At 40.1% G+C, this 20,098-nt stretch overlaps 2 protein-coding genes across 7 annotated transcripts; one reads left to right on the top strand and one right to left on the bottom strand.

Moving 5' to 3' along the window:
* Window positions 1-440: 440 nt before the first annotated feature.
* On the bottom strand, window positions 441-11,868 carry LOC115035886 (nuclear receptor coactivator 7). Of its 5 annotated transcripts, none has more exons than XM_029493926.1 (17): window positions 11,797-11,868; window positions 10,823-11,046; window positions 9,844-10,040; window positions 9,344-9,423; window positions 9,023-9,160; window positions 7,039-7,167; window positions 6,393-6,572; window positions 4,772-4,903; window positions 4,508-4,692; window positions 4,049-4,425; window positions 3,789-3,948; window positions 2,732-2,924; window positions 2,354-2,470; window positions 1,381-1,533; window positions 1,115-1,210; window positions 844-917; window positions 441-722 (listed from the first exon to the last, which is right to left on the bottom strand). In XM_029493926.1, exons 2-17 carry the CDS (start codon window positions 10,921-10,923, stop codon window positions 587-589), a joined length of 2,448 nt encoding a protein of 815 aa, XP_029349786.1. In that variant the 5' UTR covers window positions 10,924-11,046; window positions 11,797-11,868; the 3' UTR covers window positions 441-586. The 5 variants fall into 5 exon arrangements, with proteins under 5 accessions (XP_029349786.1, XP_029349789.1, XP_029349788.1 ...); XM_029493929.1 differs by having other exon boundaries at window positions 4,049-4,422; XM_029493928.1 differs by having other exon boundaries at window positions 6,393-6,569.
* Window positions 11,869-12,417: 549 nt separating this feature from the next.
* mtfr1l (mitochondrial fission regulator 1-like) lies at window positions 12,418-17,044 on the top strand. 2 transcript variants are annotated; one of them, XM_029493892.1, is made up of 8 exons: window positions 12,418-12,538; window positions 13,288-13,452; window positions 13,598-13,705; window positions 13,795-13,904; window positions 14,237-14,448; window positions 15,064-15,439; window positions 15,676-15,837; window positions 16,015-17,044. In XM_029493892.1, the coding sequence occupies exons 2-7, from the start codon at window positions 13,438-13,440 to the stop codon at window positions 15,791-15,793; spliced, it is 939 nt and encodes a 312-aa protein (XP_029349752.1). In that variant the 5' UTR covers window positions 12,418-12,538; window positions 13,288-13,437; the 3' UTR covers window positions 15,794-15,837; window positions 16,015-17,044. The 2 variants fall into 2 exon arrangements, with proteins under 2 accessions (XP_029349752.1, XP_029349751.1); XM_029493891.1 differs by having other exon boundaries at window positions 15,676-17,044.
* The last annotated feature ends 3,054 nt before the right edge of the window (window positions 17,045-20,098 follow it).

The following is a 20,098-nucleotide window of genomic DNA, read 5'->3' as shown; positions in this document are numbered from 1 at the left end:
TGATAGAAAAGAACTGAATTAGCCTTTACGTGCAATTTAAAAATCTACTCATAAGAACAAACAAGTGTGTCTTACAGGTTCAGCACTAACTGAACTCAGCTGTGTGAAAGTGGGGACATGCATTTTCTATGAAGACAGGTGGACCATCATGTTCACAAATGATAAGAGGTTACTGATTCAGATCCAGGGCAAAGTGCAGTTTTTAAGACTTGTAACTAACTCCACTCAAAAGTGAGGATTCGGTGAATCCAGTTTCATAACAGTTCAGCTCACTACAGCAGAAATCGGGTTGCCAAATGCTCAGGAATGAGTCCATGACACAACTCCCAATTAGATCCCACCCTGGGACAGTGAGCTGTTCAGGATCGGCCTTGTTCAGTCCTTGAAAATCCACAGCACACATCACAAAGACAAATCCAGCAGTTTGTTGTTAAGTTTGCTTTTTTTTTTTTTTTTTTTTTTTAAACATGGATGTTACCATGAGATGAGTGAGCAGCTGCTTGTATTTTTGCTCATTGATAAATGCCGTCTTGATAAAGCAGAGACAAGACGAGTTGAGGAGAGACTCAAGATTCATCCAGTGTCCTCAGCCAAATTTCCACACCTCCAGTTCCATGACTCTGAAGTCATCAGTTTCTGAGAGGCAGCAGTTGTTGAAAGTGTAGCAGGGGCTGCTGCGGCCCAGGTACAAATTCTCATCCACCCACAGACCGAAGTGACCGCTGCAGAGGACCCAGAGAAAGCAGAGAAAAAGAAGAAACTCAGTCTTTTTTTAAACTAACTCATTATCCATTATCAAATTAACTTACAAAAAATATAAGTTATTTGCAAGGGGGGTCTGACCTGCCACCACCAATGGCAAAGGAGTCCAAGTCTCCTTTAATGAAGAAAGAGTTTTCACCAGTCCATCTGAAGCACTGCAGAGAGACAGCAGACACAATTACAGCAAAAGGGAATGTCACAAAGACTAAAGCTGCGGAAAATTTTTATCCATAATCTTCTCCTTTGGTCATTTAATCTGTACTGGATTTTATTAATGGCTTTGATGTTCATGAGGTTAAGATATTTTACAAAAGGATCTAACAAAACCTCTGTGTAGTCCTGAAGAGCTTACCTTGAAGCGAGGGTGCAACATAAAGAGAAATGTTTCTCCTGTGCCGTAGAAAGTCTCACTAGGCTTCAGAGGGTGAGAGAGGAAAGCCCCAAATATCTGATGAAAGGCAGTCATGGGAGACAGTGAAAATATTAAACAATAGCACCTTAAAAGTAGGAAAGACAGCTTTTTTCATATATAACTTTACACAGATGCAAAGTGAGAAGGTATATTCCTTTCCAAATGATTTGTGGGTATGTCTGACATTAGAAATATGCAGTTTTTACCTCATCAAGTGCATCCTTAATGACAATAAGTACAGGGGAGTCTGTGGCACTGAGTTTTCTGTAAAGGGACTTTAAGCTGGCACCGTCACGGGACGTACTGTAAGCCAGCTTCCAGGTGTGTCCGATTGTCTTGGGGGGAAGTTCCTTACATAACTGGAAAGAGATGAAAAAGGCACGAGAAAATGTAATAAAATTAAATGAAAGCAGGGGAAGGAAAAATTTCAAATATGAAAAGAGCCAGATCCTGATATCTAAATGCCAAACAGATATCATAAATGTCTTTTGCGTGTCCAATTCAGTGGTATGATCCAATAAACTCAGAGAATTTAGATCTAAAAACTACCCAGGCAACTCTTCTGCTCCAGCTCAGAACAAGTTCTCTCAGCTCTTCTAATGTAGTATAACTCTTTACCAAGTTGAGATTAATTTACCTCTAAATTAAAACTTGCTGCGTAACACAAAAGTAACTCTTAAAAATCTTATTTAACTCTAAACTGCATGAATACAGAAATATCGGAAAAACATAAAGATCTCCATGTGCGGGTGTATAAATTAACACATTCACAAGTTTCATGCAGGTCGCCTCCCTGGATCTGTTATTTTTAGAAGTGATGTTACAGCTGCTGGCGCTGTAATGACTTCCTGTTTATATAGCTAATTGCTTTTGATTGTGTGGTGCTTTTCTGCTCAGGGCTTTGCTTCTCAGGTTGCAGAACATAATCTGCCCTGCCCATGGACAACAACATCGACAAAAAAATTAAACTAATTGATTTAATTATGATTTACATTTAACAATTCTACAATTTAGATAGGATTTCAGATTTTCAAATACAATCATCATGATAGAGAGCACAATGACCAAATTTGTCGGTCTGTTATTTGTTTGATTAAATGCTGAAAAGAGCAGAAAAGCATTCACACATACTGTAGGATGTGTGTGAAGAGTTTCTATGCTTTTTATTGTGTTACTCACCTCTCTAACATGTGACACGTCCAAAATGTGGCTGCTCTCTACAATGTTATGGAGTCCTTCAGGCTCCCTGTCAATGACCAGAGTTGGTTTTTCCCCGCTGTCTTCCATCAGGACCATCTGGGGTAAACAAAAGAAAAGAAAAATTGATTACAAACAAAACACAAACACACAAATCTGTTTTATATAAAACATCAAGATGTATGAAACCTAATTTTTATCTGAATCAAGAATCAACTCTTTCAGTCTATATTGACTCTCATCTTAAAACAGGTGTGCTCACAAAACAAACATGCCTCCTTTTCTCTATTATTAGCACTAATGCCCGAGTAACATGGCTTAGATGGCCACTCTCCTGAGTCTGAAATGAACATATTTTACCTCCCAATCATCCCCTGAGCTGCGGTGCATCTGGAACATCTCCTCCTTCTCCTCCTCCTCCTCCTCTTCTTTGTCTTCAATTAGGACAAACTCGTCTTCATCATGGTCTGCCTCCCCCTCCTCCTCCTCCCCTCCGTCAAGTAAGCACAAGTCTGGGCGACAGTGTGTTAGATAGGCGTACAGCTCGTCAGAGCTACAGAGGAAAAGAAAGCCGTCACTGAGAAATGTTGGAAATGATAAATGGCACTAACAGTGTCAACATGGCAAAGAAAAAAAAAAAAACACCAGGGGCAGACTGGATAGAGTTTGAATGCAGCCTGTGCTTTTCATGTGCTGTTATGACTATATTGTTAAGTCTCTTTCATTTTCACAAGGTTTTTAAGTAACTAGTAACTTTGGCTATATAGTTGTATCTATAGCTGTGAAATAGTATCTCCCAGTGAAATGTATTTACAGAAATTCTGTGCTTTAGTGATTGTATTTAGTGACCACTGCTACTGTTTGGAAGCCATACGTCCCTTTCACAGCAATTGTATTTCACTACTTGCTGATAGAGTCCTTTCCTGTCACAGACAAAGTGATTGTGAGAAAAGAGTGGAAAGCATGGGTTAATATGCAACAACAGTGACCAGTGTAAGTATGACAAGTAAACAATGTTGAATTTAAACTGGGGCAAAGTTGATGAGAAGTGAAATTCAAATGTATTAACTGTGCATTTTATACATGTTAGTTTACATAATCTTATCGAGTATTACACAGTGCATGAAAAAAATGAGGATGTAAAAAATAATGCTGATGGTATAATTTGTGCTCTTTTGGGCTTGAGTTTGAGACAGAAAAATCTGTAGTGGTTAGGGGTCTTCCCTTTGAAGGAACTCAAGACATTGCTATTGATTTGAATTATGGGAAACGGAAGATGAAGTGTTTTTGGAACGTGACCCACATTAGAGTCTCAAAGTCAAAAATATCTCAGCTACTCCTGTACAGATTTTTTAAAATACTTTTAAGAGAGTTTACATTAAAGAGTGGACTGTTCCTCTGCCATTAGTTACTATACCTTTCCTGTGAGAGGGCAAGCCAGGCGTCCCGTCGGGGTAAGCTTTTGGCTGACCCCAGATGGAGACCTCCTACACCCTTTGTCTTTCCTTTGGTGAGCTGAACCCGTAGGCGCACAAACATGAGAGTCCCAGGACTACCTGTTGATGATCTACAAAGTCCTGGACAACATAAATAAAGCAATGATTTACTGAAGCTGAAGAAAGTAAAGCAAAGAAATAATACACATTGATAGAAACACAGATGATGATTCACGTGTACCTGCAGTCTTTGTGTTTGACTTCTCTGTCTCAGCAGTGTGTAACTCCAACTCTGTCTTGATTTTGCTCGTCGCCTGTTGACCCCCGCAGCAGAAGGTGGCAGCACTGCTCAGGACGGCGACTCCCAGGCCACCCTCAGACTCTTCAGACAGCAGCTCCAGAGGGCTGCCATCAAGCTCCCGTTCTGCCTCTGCCATATCTCTACTCCCTGCCTCCTCATCTCCAGAAACGCCTTTGGGGAGGCTCAGGGCCAGGCTGGATAAATCTGATGAAGCTGCAGACACCAGAGCTGGCACTGCCCCTGCCTTGCTGTCTTGGAGGACACCTGCTTGGCTTCTGGCAGCTTTCAATTTCTGGAGAATTTTCTTTCCTTTTCTCCTTTGAAAAGAAAAGAATATAAAATGCTTGCCCTGATTCTTGTAATTGCAGTGTTGTTCAGGACTGATGAATCATTGCTGACCTCTGCTGGGAGGTGCTGAAGTGAACATGTGAGATGTCTGAGAAAAAGGAGACAGATGCCAGATTGTCGATAGAAAAGGACAGAAGGTACTCCTCCCATCCGTGTTCCTTCACCAGAGGAAGTGTCTTAAATGGGTCAAAGAAGATCTTGTTTGCCGTCACCAACAGGATCCCGGAAACCACACCCTGACAGAGACAGAAAATGATTAGCTGACCACTGTCACCTACACTCCTAATATCAAATACCAGTGTTCTTGCCACACACCTTGCGGTCAGTGATGTAGCGGCAGAAGAGTTTGAGATATGGCATGGCCCCTGGCCCCTCCCCATGGCAACACTCAGGTGGCAGAGCCAATAAGCAGAGCTGCCCGTCAGGCAGCGGTACCGCCTCCACATCCTGTCAGCATCACATAAGATCAGTGTTTAAAGAAAAGACATTATTGTCAAAAAAGAGCCAAAACAATTAGTAATCAACCATTTTCATAATCAATTAGTCATTTGTTTCTTTAGTTATAGTCTTCCAACAAAAAAAAACAAAACAAACGTTTACTGCTTGCAGCCCCACTTATACTTTTTTTTTATGGTATTAAAGTGAACATATTCAGGTATCAAGTGCTTTGGACAAGTTAACTTGATCTTTGGGAATTACTTTCCTTCTCTACTTTCTATTTCCATGTCGTGTTCAGTATCGAAAATCAATACAGCTCATTTGCAAATACATATAGAAATCAATTACAACAAAAAGATTTGTCTTTTCTGCTTCTTCACCATCTCCATTATATTAGAAACAAAAAGATTTCTTGAGGCAATGAGCAGGGACATTTTTTCTGCCTCTGCTACAGAGATGTATGTTTTGACTGCGGTGTTGTTTTGTTGAATGTTTCCATGGTAATGCTCTACTCATTTGATCCGTTATAAAACCCCCATGACACATTTCTTTTTCTCACCCCAGCTAAGAAGTGTCAAATAACTCGAAATCAAAACTCAAATACTATTATGATGACCAGTGATTCATGCGGTCAGATCTGGTTAATTACAACCACATAGTGTTCCTTTCTTTGCCGCTACTTCCTTTATCGTCATACACAGAATGATTTTATTCAAAGCTCCAGGCAAAATCTGTAATGTCTAAGTTTTATTTCAATGACAGCAAACAAAATCGCGACTTTATTTCCACCCAACACAGTGACTACCTTTTTACTGAATGAACGTGTCACATATTTCAAAATTATATAGCTAAGATTCATACAGACATTGTCAACACTTCCTCTTTGGTTTATGTTTATTTCTTTCCATAGATTAATGCTCCAATTTACTTTGCATGACTTAAAACGGCTGAAGAGTCAGTGAAGTATATACTTTGACTGGTTATGTTATTCAACCCAAAACCACGGGAATGTGTTTTTATCCTTCTCTCCACCAGACAGTATCAGATTATAAATAAAGATAATGAATAGTACCAATGTCACAATGCACTGAAAATCTTTCTCAAGCAAAAGCACAAAAGTCAAAAATTATCAATAAGATTTAGCTGAGTAAAAGTGAATCTGCTGTAATTTTCATACTAACTTCATGTAACAAGGAGTCATTTATTGCTGAGTGTGGTTGAGGTGAAGGTGGAGTAAGCAGTAATGCTTCCAAGTGGAGCATCTGATAAAAGTCAATAAGAAGCTGAGGAGTCATCAGATAAATAATCTAGCTGAACAGTTCTTTTGTCTGCGATTTTGTTGCAAAAACCTTATATCTTTTAATCTGAAAAGTAACTATTAGAAGCTACACGTCAAATGTTTAAAGTAACATGATATGGGAAGAAAATCTATTACTGCCAGATCAGTACTTTTCATTATGCAAGGTCAACATTAAAGGCAGTGACTCCTTCTCCTTACCAGTAGTTGGTCATACTCTGCCTCTGGTGAGGGAGAGTGTGGTGGAGCAGGGAGGGCATCTGGGCAGTCTTGTTGGTCGTCAGCCTTTGGCTTGTCTTGAGGATCAGGGTCTGAGTTCAGCTCCAGTGGAGATGATCCTTCACTGGTGGAGCTATTTTCTCCTTTCGGTACGAGCAGCTGCTTCAAAATGGAAGCCATGATAAGAATAACTCTGACGCTGAAATAGATACAACTCAGTGACTACTTCCTCTTTATGCAGGCCTGCATATCCCAACCTGTCTTTGTTTGTCGTCACATCTTAGCTCCATATGACAAATGAGGGTTGTGAATGAGGGTCGGGGAGATTAGTTTTAAAGCTACACTCACAACAACATTGACTAAAGAGAAAGCATTACTGTGTAATCAATCTCAGTTTGTACTAACTACTTGAAATGAATCATGGGGCAAATACTATCTTCATACCTGAAGCTAACTATAGTTAAAGTGTCAAAGCAGCCAAGGGGTAAAATTTTCTTTAGCATTTGAAATCCAGTAAACAACAGCCTCGGGAAGTTGAATTTGCAGCCTTTTAAGAGCCTAATGTGCTCACCTAGTATGTGTGTCCCGTGTCACCATGACATCTGGTGTGCTTACAGCAGACGCTTACCTCTTCGGGGGTGAAGGCAGCAGATGAGGAGAAGAAGGGATGGTGGCCTTTTTTACCCTGTTCTGCGGAGGATGTGCTGATACTGTTGAACTGAGATGAGACACTGAACACTGTGTCCCCAGGGACGCCCTAAAACGCACACACAAAACAATGATCTCTGAATGAGGGATTAGTAATGATTTACAATTAATCAATGACTTTTAAAAAAAATCAAATAGCTCATGTGACAATCGCTTTGTGTTTACAAAGGAGGTAATTGTTATTTCCCTTGCTCTCTGCAGCACCTGGAAATATTGTGTTATTACTTAATATGAGAAATGGGGCTTTTACTCTCTATATTCGTGCCTTACATGTAACGTTGGCACATAATTTCTTAAACTTTGTGAAACCTCAAGTCAGGGCCAAGCACCGTCAATATGAATCGTTCTGTGTAAGAGAAATAACCCGTATCTGTGCACAGTGTTGTTTTGGATAGTGATGCCTCCCGCTGTGTGAGGTGGGGTCACAGTTCCAGTGACAATTGAATAGCATTTTCACTGGAAACGCACATCCCAACTCTGGATGGTGTTTTTCTGTAGATGATGATGATGAAAGCTGAACTTGAATCGGATCCTGAATGGTTATCTTTACATTTTTCAATGAGTCAGGAGTGTTAGTGTGTTTTAAATTCATGAACCCATTCTCTCCCAAGCACAGTCACCTCATGCAGCAAGAGGGTTTCAGGTATGTATGTTCAATGTATGTTTTATTGTAATTATCACCATCTACTGTAGCTGAAAAAATACAAGAGCACAAGTGATGTCATCTGCTGACAGATGAGTCCATTGACCTAAACTAGATTGCTGGCATCTGACAGATTATGTGACCAGTGAGTAATGTGGATCTGTATGTGGTAAACCCACATATGTGTACAAGTATTAATTGTGTCCATTAATACATGTACTGCATATCTGGATTAACAATATAAAACACTCCTGTCATCAGCAGGTTGAGGTGCAGCTAAAAATCATTTAACACCTCTTACCACACCACTTTCCAAAAGCACTCAAACCACTATAGCACAAACTAGATGGCATTGAAGTTACAACAAAAACTGAACATTGAATTTTTCAAAGCATTAGTTGTGGTTAGGCAGCACGGTGTAGTGGTTGCTGCTGTTGCCCCACAGGTCACGGGTTCTGTTCCAGGCCTCGGGCCTTTCTCTGCCAGTGGGAAGAAACCAGAGTACCCTTCATGCTGTGGGGCAACAGCTCTAACCACTACGCCCTGACATGTATCACTATGACGTAATTAAATTTGAGGCAAACAGGTGAAAAGAGGAAACTAATAAATGGCTCATAATTAAAACTTCCCCAGTTGATTGATAACATCAAGAGGGTATTTTTTGTACTAGTCATCTTCTCAAATTTTATGGTTGTCCCCAAAATGCCAACATTTAAGTTAAATATTATCGTAATTTCCGGATTATGAGCCGTTTCTTTTTGCACATGCTTTGAACCCTGCGGCTTAAACAACTTTAAGGCTAATTTATGGAGTTTTACGGGTAACGAGCTTCATGTTGCCAATACATTTAGCGTCACATCAGACCAATGAAATTACCCAACAGGTAATAGTGGACCCATGAAATAGTTTGAATTCAATTAAACACACTCACTAAATTCTTCAGATCAGTCATTTATTTTGCACTTCATGCACACACCCTTATCATGGAAAACACACGAAGCTATGCATACGATGCAGCTTTCAAGTTAAAGTCGATCGATCTGGAGAAAAGGCGAAATCTTTCTGTGTAACATAATTCCTGCCATATGCCATTTCCTCCCATATTTCCAACACCTGCGGCCTATATATGTACAAAACAGTTTTTCTCTTTAAACTTAGTGGGTGCGGCTTATATTCAGGTGCGCTCTATAGTCCGGAAATTACGGTACACATTTATTAAGTTCCTTTTTCCAATGAAATATGTATCAAAGCTGACAAATACCTTCTTCGAATAAACGTCTGAAACAGTCCTCCGGTTGCATTTGTTGTACAGGCTCTGGAACAGATGCTGTTTCCCCATGGTGTCAGAGAACAGCTCTGATCCCGGCTCATCTCTGAACCTTGAACCCTCTTTATCAGTCTTTCAAGATCATAAATTGTGAAACCAAAGCAACCTTGCACACTTAGTCAAAACCAAACCAAATACATGCAGTAATAACTCTTTAATCTGCCAATTTTTCCCTTACCAGTTCCCACAGCTGAGTTCCGCAATATACTGCAGACAAGAATTAAAATTAAGTCTAAACAAAAACATATGACTCACCCTGTTGCACATGCTGTCATCTGACAATCCACAAAGATGTTCCTGCTTCACTGCAGCACTGTTCAGATCCCATGAGGTCCCTGCAATAAGCAGTATCTGTCATGACTCCACAGCATAGCACAGCCTAATTTCAAAAGTACAATGAAGCAGTGGTACAGCACCATTTGCTAACAGGATTGCTCCAAGCCACTGCAGCTCATACTCTTGCCATTGCCCTCTGTATGAAAATAACTTTATGCAAAGACATGAAATTGCCAGCAGGCTCGGCAAGAGAGTAGAATGTAAATTTTTTCGCAGCATTTTTTCTAGATCCAAACAGGATGTGGCTTGCCTGGGGATATTAACACTCCTAGTAGAGAGCACTATTAGTCAGAATATTATCAAATAGCAGTATGTCCTGTATTTGAGATGTACTCTTTAAAAAAAAGGTAAAACGTGGCACAGCATTGTTCAAATCATGAATGTTTTATTGTTTGCATTTTGCATATCAAGCAAGTTACCTTGTAGGTAGTACTGCCGCAGCTTCGGGTTTCTGATATGGGGGATGTGGTTCAGAGGTCGTCTCACAACAGGCTGTTGCTGACCCTGGCTGCTGGCTGTGGACTCCTGTGTCACCCTTGCATGAGGCTGAGTCTCCCAGGGACGCTTAGCAAACTGTGGAGGCTGAGAGATGCCAGGAGGAAGTTTGGAGCCCAACCTGATAGAAGAAAATACAGATAAAATGTCCCTTTTTTAGGGGGAAGGAATATATATTTAAGTAGGTTACTCATCAGTACAAACACACAGTTTGGTTGTATTCTTATAAACCCTTATGACATGTCATAAGGGTCATAAGTGCATGAGAGCAATGAGTCTGATCCTACACAGTGACGTTTTGGACTCATCACTCATGCCATTCACATTCATTGTTCATATGAAAATGCTGATTAGGCCAAAAATTATACTTTAACAAAGCAGACAAAGATAAAATTAAGTTGACATTGTTTTATTATAAATATTTAAAACAATAAAAAGAACATTCACAAACACAAACAAATGTCTCATGAAGACAGAAATTCCAAAATCTAAATTTTGACATTAAGCCAACATTCCACGGTCAAATATGAATTTTGACGAAGGGTGAATTTCTGCTTTAATAGCAGGGATTCAAGGATGAATGTTTTTTGACATATGAAGTGTGAATAACTAGAACTGCATTCATTGTATGATCAGTTCTTTATAGCAAAGTAGCAGTTGGCTGTGTGGTAGTTGGGGAAGTGAGTACCAGCCTCAGTGATGAAGTCGTTCACTGACAGTTCATGAAACCAGCCATTAAGCTGACTTTGAAAATCGTGTATCCTTCTAATGAAAAAAAATCAATTGCAGCATTGTGGCAGGCTTAAATTTGTCAGGCAAATGCTGGCCAAACTTATCACATGTCTGCTTGGACGTTTCTCCTTTGTTTTTCTTTCCAGTAATCCATGTATTTAGAGGTCTGACCTGCTCTTCACGTTGCCAAAGTAGCTGTTTTTGCTCTTGTCCCTCTTGGGCTCATGGTCCGTGGCTCCTACAGTCTCCAGCCTCCTCACAGACTGTGCCATTTTCTCTCCGTCTTTAGTGTGAAGCTTGCAGCGACGGCAGATACACAAGGATGAGGGGCTCAGCTGGCATCCTTCCTTCTCCTTTTATGAGCCATGCCTACCCCTTGCCCTAGTTTACAGCACCTACACAAGACAGGAAGGCATAAAATAAGAGCTGATTTTTACAAACATCAGCCAGGCAAAGGAGGGAGTGTAAAAGCTCCACTGTACCTTCAGCCACATGACCCCATAAGGAAGTGAGGTATGCACTTAGCACCATAATGGAAGCAGCTTTCTGATTCAATTTAACTGTCAGTCAAACCATATTAATGGACAGTGAGTTGTGTGTCTGAGCTAGGAGGTTCAAGGTGGCTGCATTTAGCACTTCTGACATATTTCTGTGATAAAGCAAAATTAATACAATTTAACATGTTGCCTCCAGTGAATAGATCACACACTGTTCTGTCTGTAAAAAGCACAAATGTGTGTGTAGTCATGACCATGGTAATGTAGCACTTCAACAACAACAACAACACACACACACACACACACACACACACACACACACACACACACACACACTGCAGTATCATACACATGTCCATTAGAGCTCTGTCATCTCTGGATCAGCAGCAACAACAACACCAAGGTTAGCTTAGCTTTGTCTTTCCTTCACTCACACATTAGATTTTTTTTTTTTTTAAATGACAACAGCTGGGTTCCTGTGAATGCTGCCTGTGGATGCACCACCAGGGAAGAAGTTAGCATTACAGACGACATGACAGAATGATCGGGGGGGTGCTATGTCCGAAAAAAAGAAAAAATATATCACATCAGCAGCTGAGCAGAGATGAAGGATCAACGGGAAATGGACACAGCAGCATCTTCACTGACCTGCGTCCTGTCCGGGGATGGAGACGGGTGATGCTCATGGGAGGGCGCCTTCATGTTGCAGTGTTATGATATCACTGCAGACAACAGGAACAAGTTCGATACCCAAGCTCCGCCCTGTCGTCAAAGACCCAACGGCAAGATAACAACCCCCTCTGCGGACATTCAGCGGCCGGAGGGGGGAGGGAGTCATCTTGGAGATTAGTGAATGTGACATTAATTTTTCGATAACAATTACCAAATTAAAAATATACTTGGAAAATGTAATAAAAAATAAAATTATTATTAAATATTATTCATATATATAAAAAACTACGAAAGCAGAAAAAATTTAAAAAATGTAAAAAATTATATCAAACATACGTTTCTCAAACATATACAGTTATATTTACGCAAATAAGTGATTTTTTTAGATGAAGCCATTCAATTAAATGAAGGTGAATGTAAGCCCTTAATTAAAATTGATTCAATAACAGAAAGCGGGTGTAAAATGATTAAATGAAACTCACTAAATTAAATTTGGAGCTCTGTGTGAATGTGTGCTCACCTTTACCTCTGGCGGCGCTCTAGGGCAGTTACGGTAGTGACGTCATTGGGCTGTAGCCAATCAAATTAGAAAAGAGAGGCACAGATTTCCGGCCTGCTGAAACGACAACATAGCTGTAGTGTGAAAGACGAAGAGGAGAAGGAGCCACTCACAAAGAACTTAATGTTGTAGCTTTACAAGACTCGGTCGAAATCTGCCGTAAGTTGCGCTTTTGACGTGTCCGCTGCGTTTCGTGAGTAAAGGCGAAACACAGTGAGAAAAACCGGTCTCACTTTGGGGGTCAAACCGGGGGGCCGTAGCTGCGGATGCTAAAGCTAACGATGTGAGTGATGCCCGTGGCAACCGGCTAAAGATGGACGGAGCACCACTTTACAGCTTCCTCTCTCCTTTTTCGGCATGAACCGTTCTCTTACACGGACGGAGAAGTTAGTCAGAGCAGCCCTGCAGCGGATTCAAACTAAAGCCGCAGTTTTCCATCTGAGTGAGCACTGATGATGGCTGCTGCCCTGCTCCTTCTCGTGTTGGTCCGATCGTAGTGAGACGATGAAGATGAACCATCACCGGCCTGATCATTAAACCTTTCAGGGTTGCACTTTGTAACCTCCATACATTTTTAGACTGGACAGCTGAAAAAGTCAAATAATTTAAATGCTTTAGTATTTTAAGACCAGGCCTTAATAGCGACGTCTATCTGATGTAATGCGGTTTGCAGAGAAGGAAAGTAACTAAAGTACACGTTTGAGGTGTATTTTACTTGAGGCCTTGAGCATTTAATGCTACTATACGGTGACTTGATTATTGTATTCTTTCTTACCAAATATTTATCTCCATGGTATTACCTGGCTAAAATAAAGTCATATTATTAAATATAATCTTGTCTCACTTGAATGTAAATTGTTTAAGTCTGTTGGTAATGTTTCTGTCCTCCTGTTTGTGTGTCCCAACAGATGCTCTAACTAAAAACTGATCTACATCCCAAGAGTTGGCAGTCGGACAGACATGGCAGCTGTGTACTAAACTGCTCAGTCTTCAGCTCACTGCCTGCACCAAACATTGGTGTGTAGCTTCGCAGCGAATGAGACTGGCTCACCATCGCCATGGAAACAGAAACAGTAAGTTTGCTCTCTCACTTTTATAAATGTTTTTGCTTAAGAGGGCATTTTCTCCCTCTGACTTTCCTGTACAAACTATGCAGTAAACATTGATAAATGTATTTTTTCATAGCATTTACAAATGGCTTTTTTTTATGTTCTGCAGGAAGTTATACCCATCTGGCAGAATAAACCTCATGGATCCACTCGTAGTGTTGTAAGAAGAATAGGTTCTACACTCCCACTAAAACCTCCACAAAGAGCATGTTTCCAGGTACACATCACATACAACATGACTATTTTTATATTATTTTATTAAATGTATTAATGTGTACCATATTGACGTGTGGTCTTGTGCATTAGGAACTACCTGGCCTACCCTCTCTCCGGTCTATGGATGGCCCTATGGTTCCTACCTTAGCAGATATAGCATGGATTGTTGCAGATGAAGAGGAGACCTATGCCAGAGTGCGGTAAATATCCAGTTATTCAGTATTAATTATTTTGACATACCACTTCCTAGGTAGACATGTGCAGACTATGAAATGCAGTTATGCAATTTTATGAAGTCACACTTTCAGGTTTACGGTGATATAATCAGATAGGGTTTGACAACTTCTTCTATTGCTTTGCATCACACTGAACAATTTAACCTAATAAATAGAAGGTGTAGATTTCTGCTGGGTGTTATTCTGTACAAAGGAAGCACAGTTTTGCCGAGGGAAAACTGGTCCCAGTATGTTTTTTTGGGGGGGGCACAACAACTCTGCTTAAGGATACTAATGCCCCACTGTTCTAATTTCAGGAGTGACTCACGTCCTCTAAAACACGAATGGCGCCCCACGCCTCTGCTGGTGCTCCACAGGAACTCATCTGTCCCCAACTTTCGCCGTGAGGGCAAAAGAGTGGAGGGGCTTAGAAAGCCTGGGGTCACTGCACTAAATCGTACTACAGCCTTACAGGATGAGCTCAGCAGACTGCGTGCACAGATTGCTAAGATTGTAGCAAGTGATTCTGGTAGGTTACCATAATAGACTTTCCCGTTTGCACTTATTCACCGTATCTACTGAATCTATTTTTTTGATCATTTTAAAATACCAGGGACATAAAAACTGGTTAGAAATCTAACTTCATGCTCTCCTCCTCTGATTTACTAAGGTGCTTTGCGTAATCTAGATTTAGGAGTGCCTTTTTTTTTTTTTATTATACATGAGTGAGTTTTACTGGAGATTTACTGTCTGGTCATGACTGGCTTTTTTGTTGCCAAGTCAGCTGCCTTGATTTTCCTAAAGCTCTTCGGTACTAAGATGTCTTGCATTAGTTTGTGGGTCAGTGACTAAAGATAATCTCTGCAGGGGGAATAGATGTCATAAGTAAAGCAAGGCAAATTTATTTGTATAGCACAATTCATACACCAGGCAATTCAAAGGGCTTTACTATGTGGTATTCAAGTACAGTATTGAATATCAGTTTCTGGTACGATCAGCATTACATTACTCCTATTCTGACAGATAAAAATAGAATGACCGGCGGTCTCAATATGTTTCCTTTAACACTGTCCCATTCAATATCCACTTAAGAACAATTACAGATCATTTTTATTCTCTGCTCTGCTTTATTTGTTTTGTTCAGGCTCCAACCCCCTGACTCCTGATCTGCTTTCTCCCGATGACACAAGCATGAGCTTTTCCATGGCGCCTTTTGAGACGGCGTCCTATCAGCCGGCTGCCACAGCTGCTGCTTCCTTTGTCATCAGTGATGTCACAGAAGAGGAGGAGGAGGAAGAGGAGGAAGATGAGAAAGATGTGGTCTCTATGGTGTCAGAGCTGGTCCCTGACCCTCTGCCGCCTGTTTCCATGACAGCCTCAGCGACCTTTGACCTGGACAGGCCAAGCATGGACTTCCGGGAGGCTGAGGAGGACACAGTGTCACTGTCGAAGTCCACCAGCTTTGCTGATGTTATGGACATTCTGAAGGATATGAACCGCATGAAGATGAGCAAAGACAGGTATGGGCCTCAGGTGCGCCACACACACCAAATATTATATTTTATTTTTAGACAGAGTTCTTGTTTCTAGGGTTACCTTCCTGCAAGCTGCAGTGCCACCTTAAACAGATTGATAAGAGTGGTGAAATAGCATATTTCTGTAAATGTCGTTACTGGATTACCATTAAGATTCAATAAAGATGTGTTTTTGCAGGGCAGTTACATCAGGTTGAATTTTATTATGTTTGTCATTGCAGGTACAACAGAGGCTGTACATCCCTTAGGGAGGAAGATTCAGCATCTCTCATCTCAGAAGCTTTGAGGAAAAAGTTTGTCTTGAAGGAAGAAGATACTGCTGTTGTGCAACGGAAGTAGCCTAATAAAGAGCTTATCATCACTACCTGATCCTGCTGTTCCATGTAAGTCAGGATCGGATAGTAGAGTTTTTGTATTTCTTTAAAGTTTTTTTTTATTCAGTATTTTGTATAATCAAAACATTGATGTTAGTGGCAGGTTAATGTTTTCAGTGGCAACATATTTTTTAGCTCACTTGTGGGTTCTTAGTTGTTGTGTTCTCTCTCCCTCATTATTTTTAGGCCTTTGCCTGTGGAATATGTACCCATGGATCCACAACCTTGCTACTCAGACCCAAGGCAATAGCTGTCTGCCAGAGTTAGAACAAAAAAACACTTTGTCCAAGGCACTCAAAACCAAATGTGAAGTTTTAGGGGCAACAGTCAACTTTCTGTAACAATAATCAGCTTCAGCACTGTGGAGGTTATTGCATTAATTGTATTTTCTCTCAGAAAAATAGTTTTTAAGTTCAAATCCATTTTAAATTAGGATTCAACAGACTGGTGTCAGTGCTGTCCATCCATGGCATTGGGATATAGAATGTGCTGAAGTGGCTATTGCCAAAACTCTCATGATTTAAACTGAGCATTTCTCCTTTTTTAAGGAGCGATGAAGAGAGTCCTACTGAAGTTTCTTTTTTCCATTAAAAAGATGCAAACGTCTTGGTTTATTTCAGTTTTCTAAAGATCTATAACATACTTTGTAAGACCAAACTGGTCTAATAGAAATGCAGAAACATACTGGGCATATTTTTGAATAGTTTGTGTTTGGAGGAATATAAGTCCAGTTCATTCTGGTGTATCAGCAAGTCAGTGTGAAGTCTGCAATAGTGCGCAGCATCATATATGTTGCTTGCTCCACTGCACTTCTTATGTCTGCCTTCTTGTTTGTGAATAACAAAAATTGGTTGAGCCCGATGACACTGATTTAATAATCTCAAAGTGATTAACTGACTAGACTGCTTATAAATTTAAAAGGTGTGTTCAAAGGACGTTTGCACCCAACAATAGTAACAAGCTTGCACAGGCATTTTGCTTAATAATTTCCCTGTGTGTCAATTGGGTGGATGAAAACGCTGTTTCTTGCTGATATGAAGAGTGTTTTCCCTTCAACCTGTATGCAGAGTTTTGACAAAACTATTGTTTGTGTGTGTGTGTCATTCACAATGAATTTTTGTTGACGCCTTACCACAAATCTAATGCCTGTTCAAATGCCTGATTTAAAAAAAAAAAATAATAATAATAATAATAATAATCCCCTTACTAGCTCAAAGTGCCATGGGTTTGTCTTGATCAGCCCAACCCTCAACACCTAAACGTTTGTCTTCTGTGTGCCCAACATCCTCAACTTTACTCATTTCCCCATGTCTTCATCCCACACACATGCAATAGATAATATTTGTATCAATCATGACATTTTTTTTTCCTTTTGCTGACTACGCACATTAAAACATATTTTTGTTTTCACATTTTTTACCTAAATTCATATTACTCTTGAGTTCTTTTGCAGTGTAAAAGCCACTGCCAACTTATACGTTTGGATTGAATAAGAATGCGCACATCCGTGATGACATGTTGGAGTTGAAGTACGTTTTGTTGCTAGACTTGGTCCTGAACGATTGTCAGTGTAATTTTTCTCAACAGTTAATTTCCTTGTCAGTCGTATGACGTATAAACTGATAAGCTGAAGTACCATATGCAAGTTTAAATGTATTCATTGTGTGTCTCTTCTTGGGATGATGAAACCTGCATGTCTTTAGTTGAGGATTTTGCAGAGAATCTACTGACTTTGGTATGAACATTTTGACTGTGTGTGCTAGTTTGAGCAGTTCTCACCACTCTACCTTCTGTGTAGGGTTGAACCCCCCCCCCCCACACACACACACACACACACACACACACCACCACCACCAACCCCATCTATACGTTTATTTTCTGTCCTGGATGGACTTGTAAATAAAGAGCTGATGGCTGATGTTTTGAAACTACTAACTCTCTGAAGCTGTTCCACCTCAATGCAGTGACAGTTTTCACCACAGTGGGGCAGTAAAGGTGAACAAAACTGGTTCATTTAACATTTTTATTTTATTTTATTTCCTGCACAAAGTAGTGAGCACCACAGCGACGCTCCACAACTGTGACCTGTATAATGTAGACATAATACCAGGAGTCATGGTTTGTATTATTGGATGTAAAATTAACCCTTAAGTTTATCTTTTTACTCCAATACACCCGTTACACAACTGTACTAATAGTTCATTTGTAGAATATGAAGTTATACACAAAACTAAGACATGCAAAATATGACACATAAAACACACATAAAAGAATCAAAAGGAGTTCATTATCTTAAATTACAACATTCACTGTTATGCTTTTCCTGTATATTAAATATCGGTTAGTTAATTTGATGAAGAATCGTAATGCACCATGATGATGAGTTGGACCAACATATCGTCTTTAGTATTTATTGCAGTGTTGATTACATATCAAACCAAAAATGTTTTACATGTAAAAGTCTATAAAGTAACTAGTAACAACATAAATTGGTTTTCACTGAAAGGGAAGGAGGAAGAAAGGAAGTTGCATGAAAGGAAAACATTAAGGTGAGTACAAATATCTTAATATCATAATTATGTATTTGAGTAAATGTACTTAGTCATACTGCACCACTGACACCTACAGTCAGCGTCTATAACCTTTCAGCCCAACCTGGAGCATCAGGTCACATCTGTATTTTTCATTTGAGTAAAATGCGAGATGGGGAGCACACGTACCTTCTCACTTGATGACACCACATGGGGCCTGCACACTGATGCCTATAATTTCCACGATTATTGCTAACCCACATTCTTTCACATTTCCTGTTCTTTCCCAAGATAATCCAGCCCCTCAGTGAGTCACAGTCTATTTTCTGCGAGAGTCCTTGGCCTACTTTGTCCCTCGTCACCTCCACGATGGACTTCCTACCTATTTTGGATAGAGAGATGTCTGTGGAGAGCTCAATTAATAGGGCTCAGTGTCAAAATGAGGCTCTGTTAAACCTATAAATACAGGCCTCTAGTTCAGAGTGACATTGACACATTTTCATCTCTATGAGAGGCTTCAGTAAACATGTTTAGGGGATTAGTCCAGGAACACTTTACTCTATTGAATGATGTGGGTCATGTATGCATACACGCTCCATTCACAGTTTATGATGTCCGCAGCACACCAGCAGCCAAAACTCTGCTGTGAACTGATTATCTAAATTTTAAGCACAAGTCTTTTATTTGAAAGTACATTTCTAAGACACTTTTTTTTTTCATTTAATGATAGTGAGGATATGTTAGGAAACAGCACCTTACAGCTATTAACATAACATTTTGTCATATTCAAGACCAGCATCTTTTTAATTGTATATATATCTGAAAAAAAAAAAAAAACCCAGATCTTTTTAGTGTTTGAGTGCTCCACTGAATGTGCTAATTATCTGTCTGGTTTGAAGCAGGGAAAGTTTTTCACTTTGATCACTTATGGTTGGTAAAATGAGTGCAGTGGGCCAACTGACTGATGAGCTGAAACACTGCAAATGTCTATAACTGATTAGAAATGCTGCAAGATCAATCATGCAAGTGTAATTTAGGCGATGATGAACTCAGAATCCATGAACAGCTGACGGACTTGCATTGTCAGTGATGGAGCCACCTTTTTTTACATGGCTAATAATATTTCTGTAAATTTACAATTTTGCTGTTGGTCTGTACTTAAAGAAATAATACTCAAAACAATAACTTTGTCCCATGTGGATGTTTCTCTTCAACAGGGCCTTTGTAGATTGTCCAACTCCAGTCTGACCACGTAGGACAGTGTCTCCAACAAAGTTACCGCTGTGTGATAAGTTGCAGTGAAGCAGGAAACACACCAACAGGTAAATTATCTGTCATCCTGATGGTTGGCATGGCTCCTCTATTTCCCCCGGACCTGGGAGCTCTTCATCACTGTCTCCTTACCTGGCTGGAAGCTCTTCATAAGGAGACCTGCCACTGAGCACAAAACTTCCCCCAGGTGTTTTTCGATGTTTTCTTGTACTGCCCAGAGGCCGTCAGGTTCCAAGCCCATTTGTTACTCTCAACTTCCTCTCATGAAAAAAATGATGAAAAGAATTGCTTTTTGGTTCCCCTTCATGGATCACCAATTGTCTTGTCCCCTCTGACTAGATGCAGTTTGACTTGGGCAAAAATTTTGTCTCAGACATACAACCTCACTGTAACTCTATCGATTTTTACTATCCTGGTTCAAATATAATGCTCTGAGTTTTGAAAATTCTTTTCTCACTGAGATGATA

The sequence above is a fragment of the Echeneis naucrates genome, chromosome 22, assembly GCF_900963305.1.
Source record: "Echeneis naucrates chromosome 22, fEcheNa1.1, whole genome shotgun sequence".
NCBI lineage: Eukaryota > Metazoa > Chordata > Actinopteri > Carangiformes > Echeneidae > Echeneis > Echeneis naucrates.
Note: the sequence above shows the minus strand (reverse complement) of the source record. Positions and strands in the feature narration are given on the sequence as shown.

Coding starts and splice junctions, on each gene's coding strand:
- LOC115035886 (XM_029493926.1), bottom strand. CDS start 10,923: ATGGCACAGTCTGTGAGGAGGCTGGAGACTGTAGGAGCCACGGACCAT. Junction 6,573..7,038: donor CTGCCTTCACCCCCGAAGAG/GTAAGCGTCTGC, acceptor TCCATTTTGAAG/CAGCTGCTCGTACCGAAAGG. Junction 1,534..2,353: donor ACGTGTCACATGTTAGAGAG/GTGAGTAACACA, acceptor ATCTCTTTCCAG/TTATGTAAGGAACTTCCCCC.
- mtfr1l (XM_029493892.1), top strand. Junction 13,706..13,794: donor CACAAAGAGCATGTTTCCAG/GTACACATCACA, acceptor CTTGTGCATTAG/GAACTACCTGGCCTACCCTC. Junction 13,905..14,236: donor GAGACCTATGCCAGAGTGCG/GTAAATATCCAG, acceptor TTCTAATTTCAG/GAGTGACTCACGTCCTCTAA.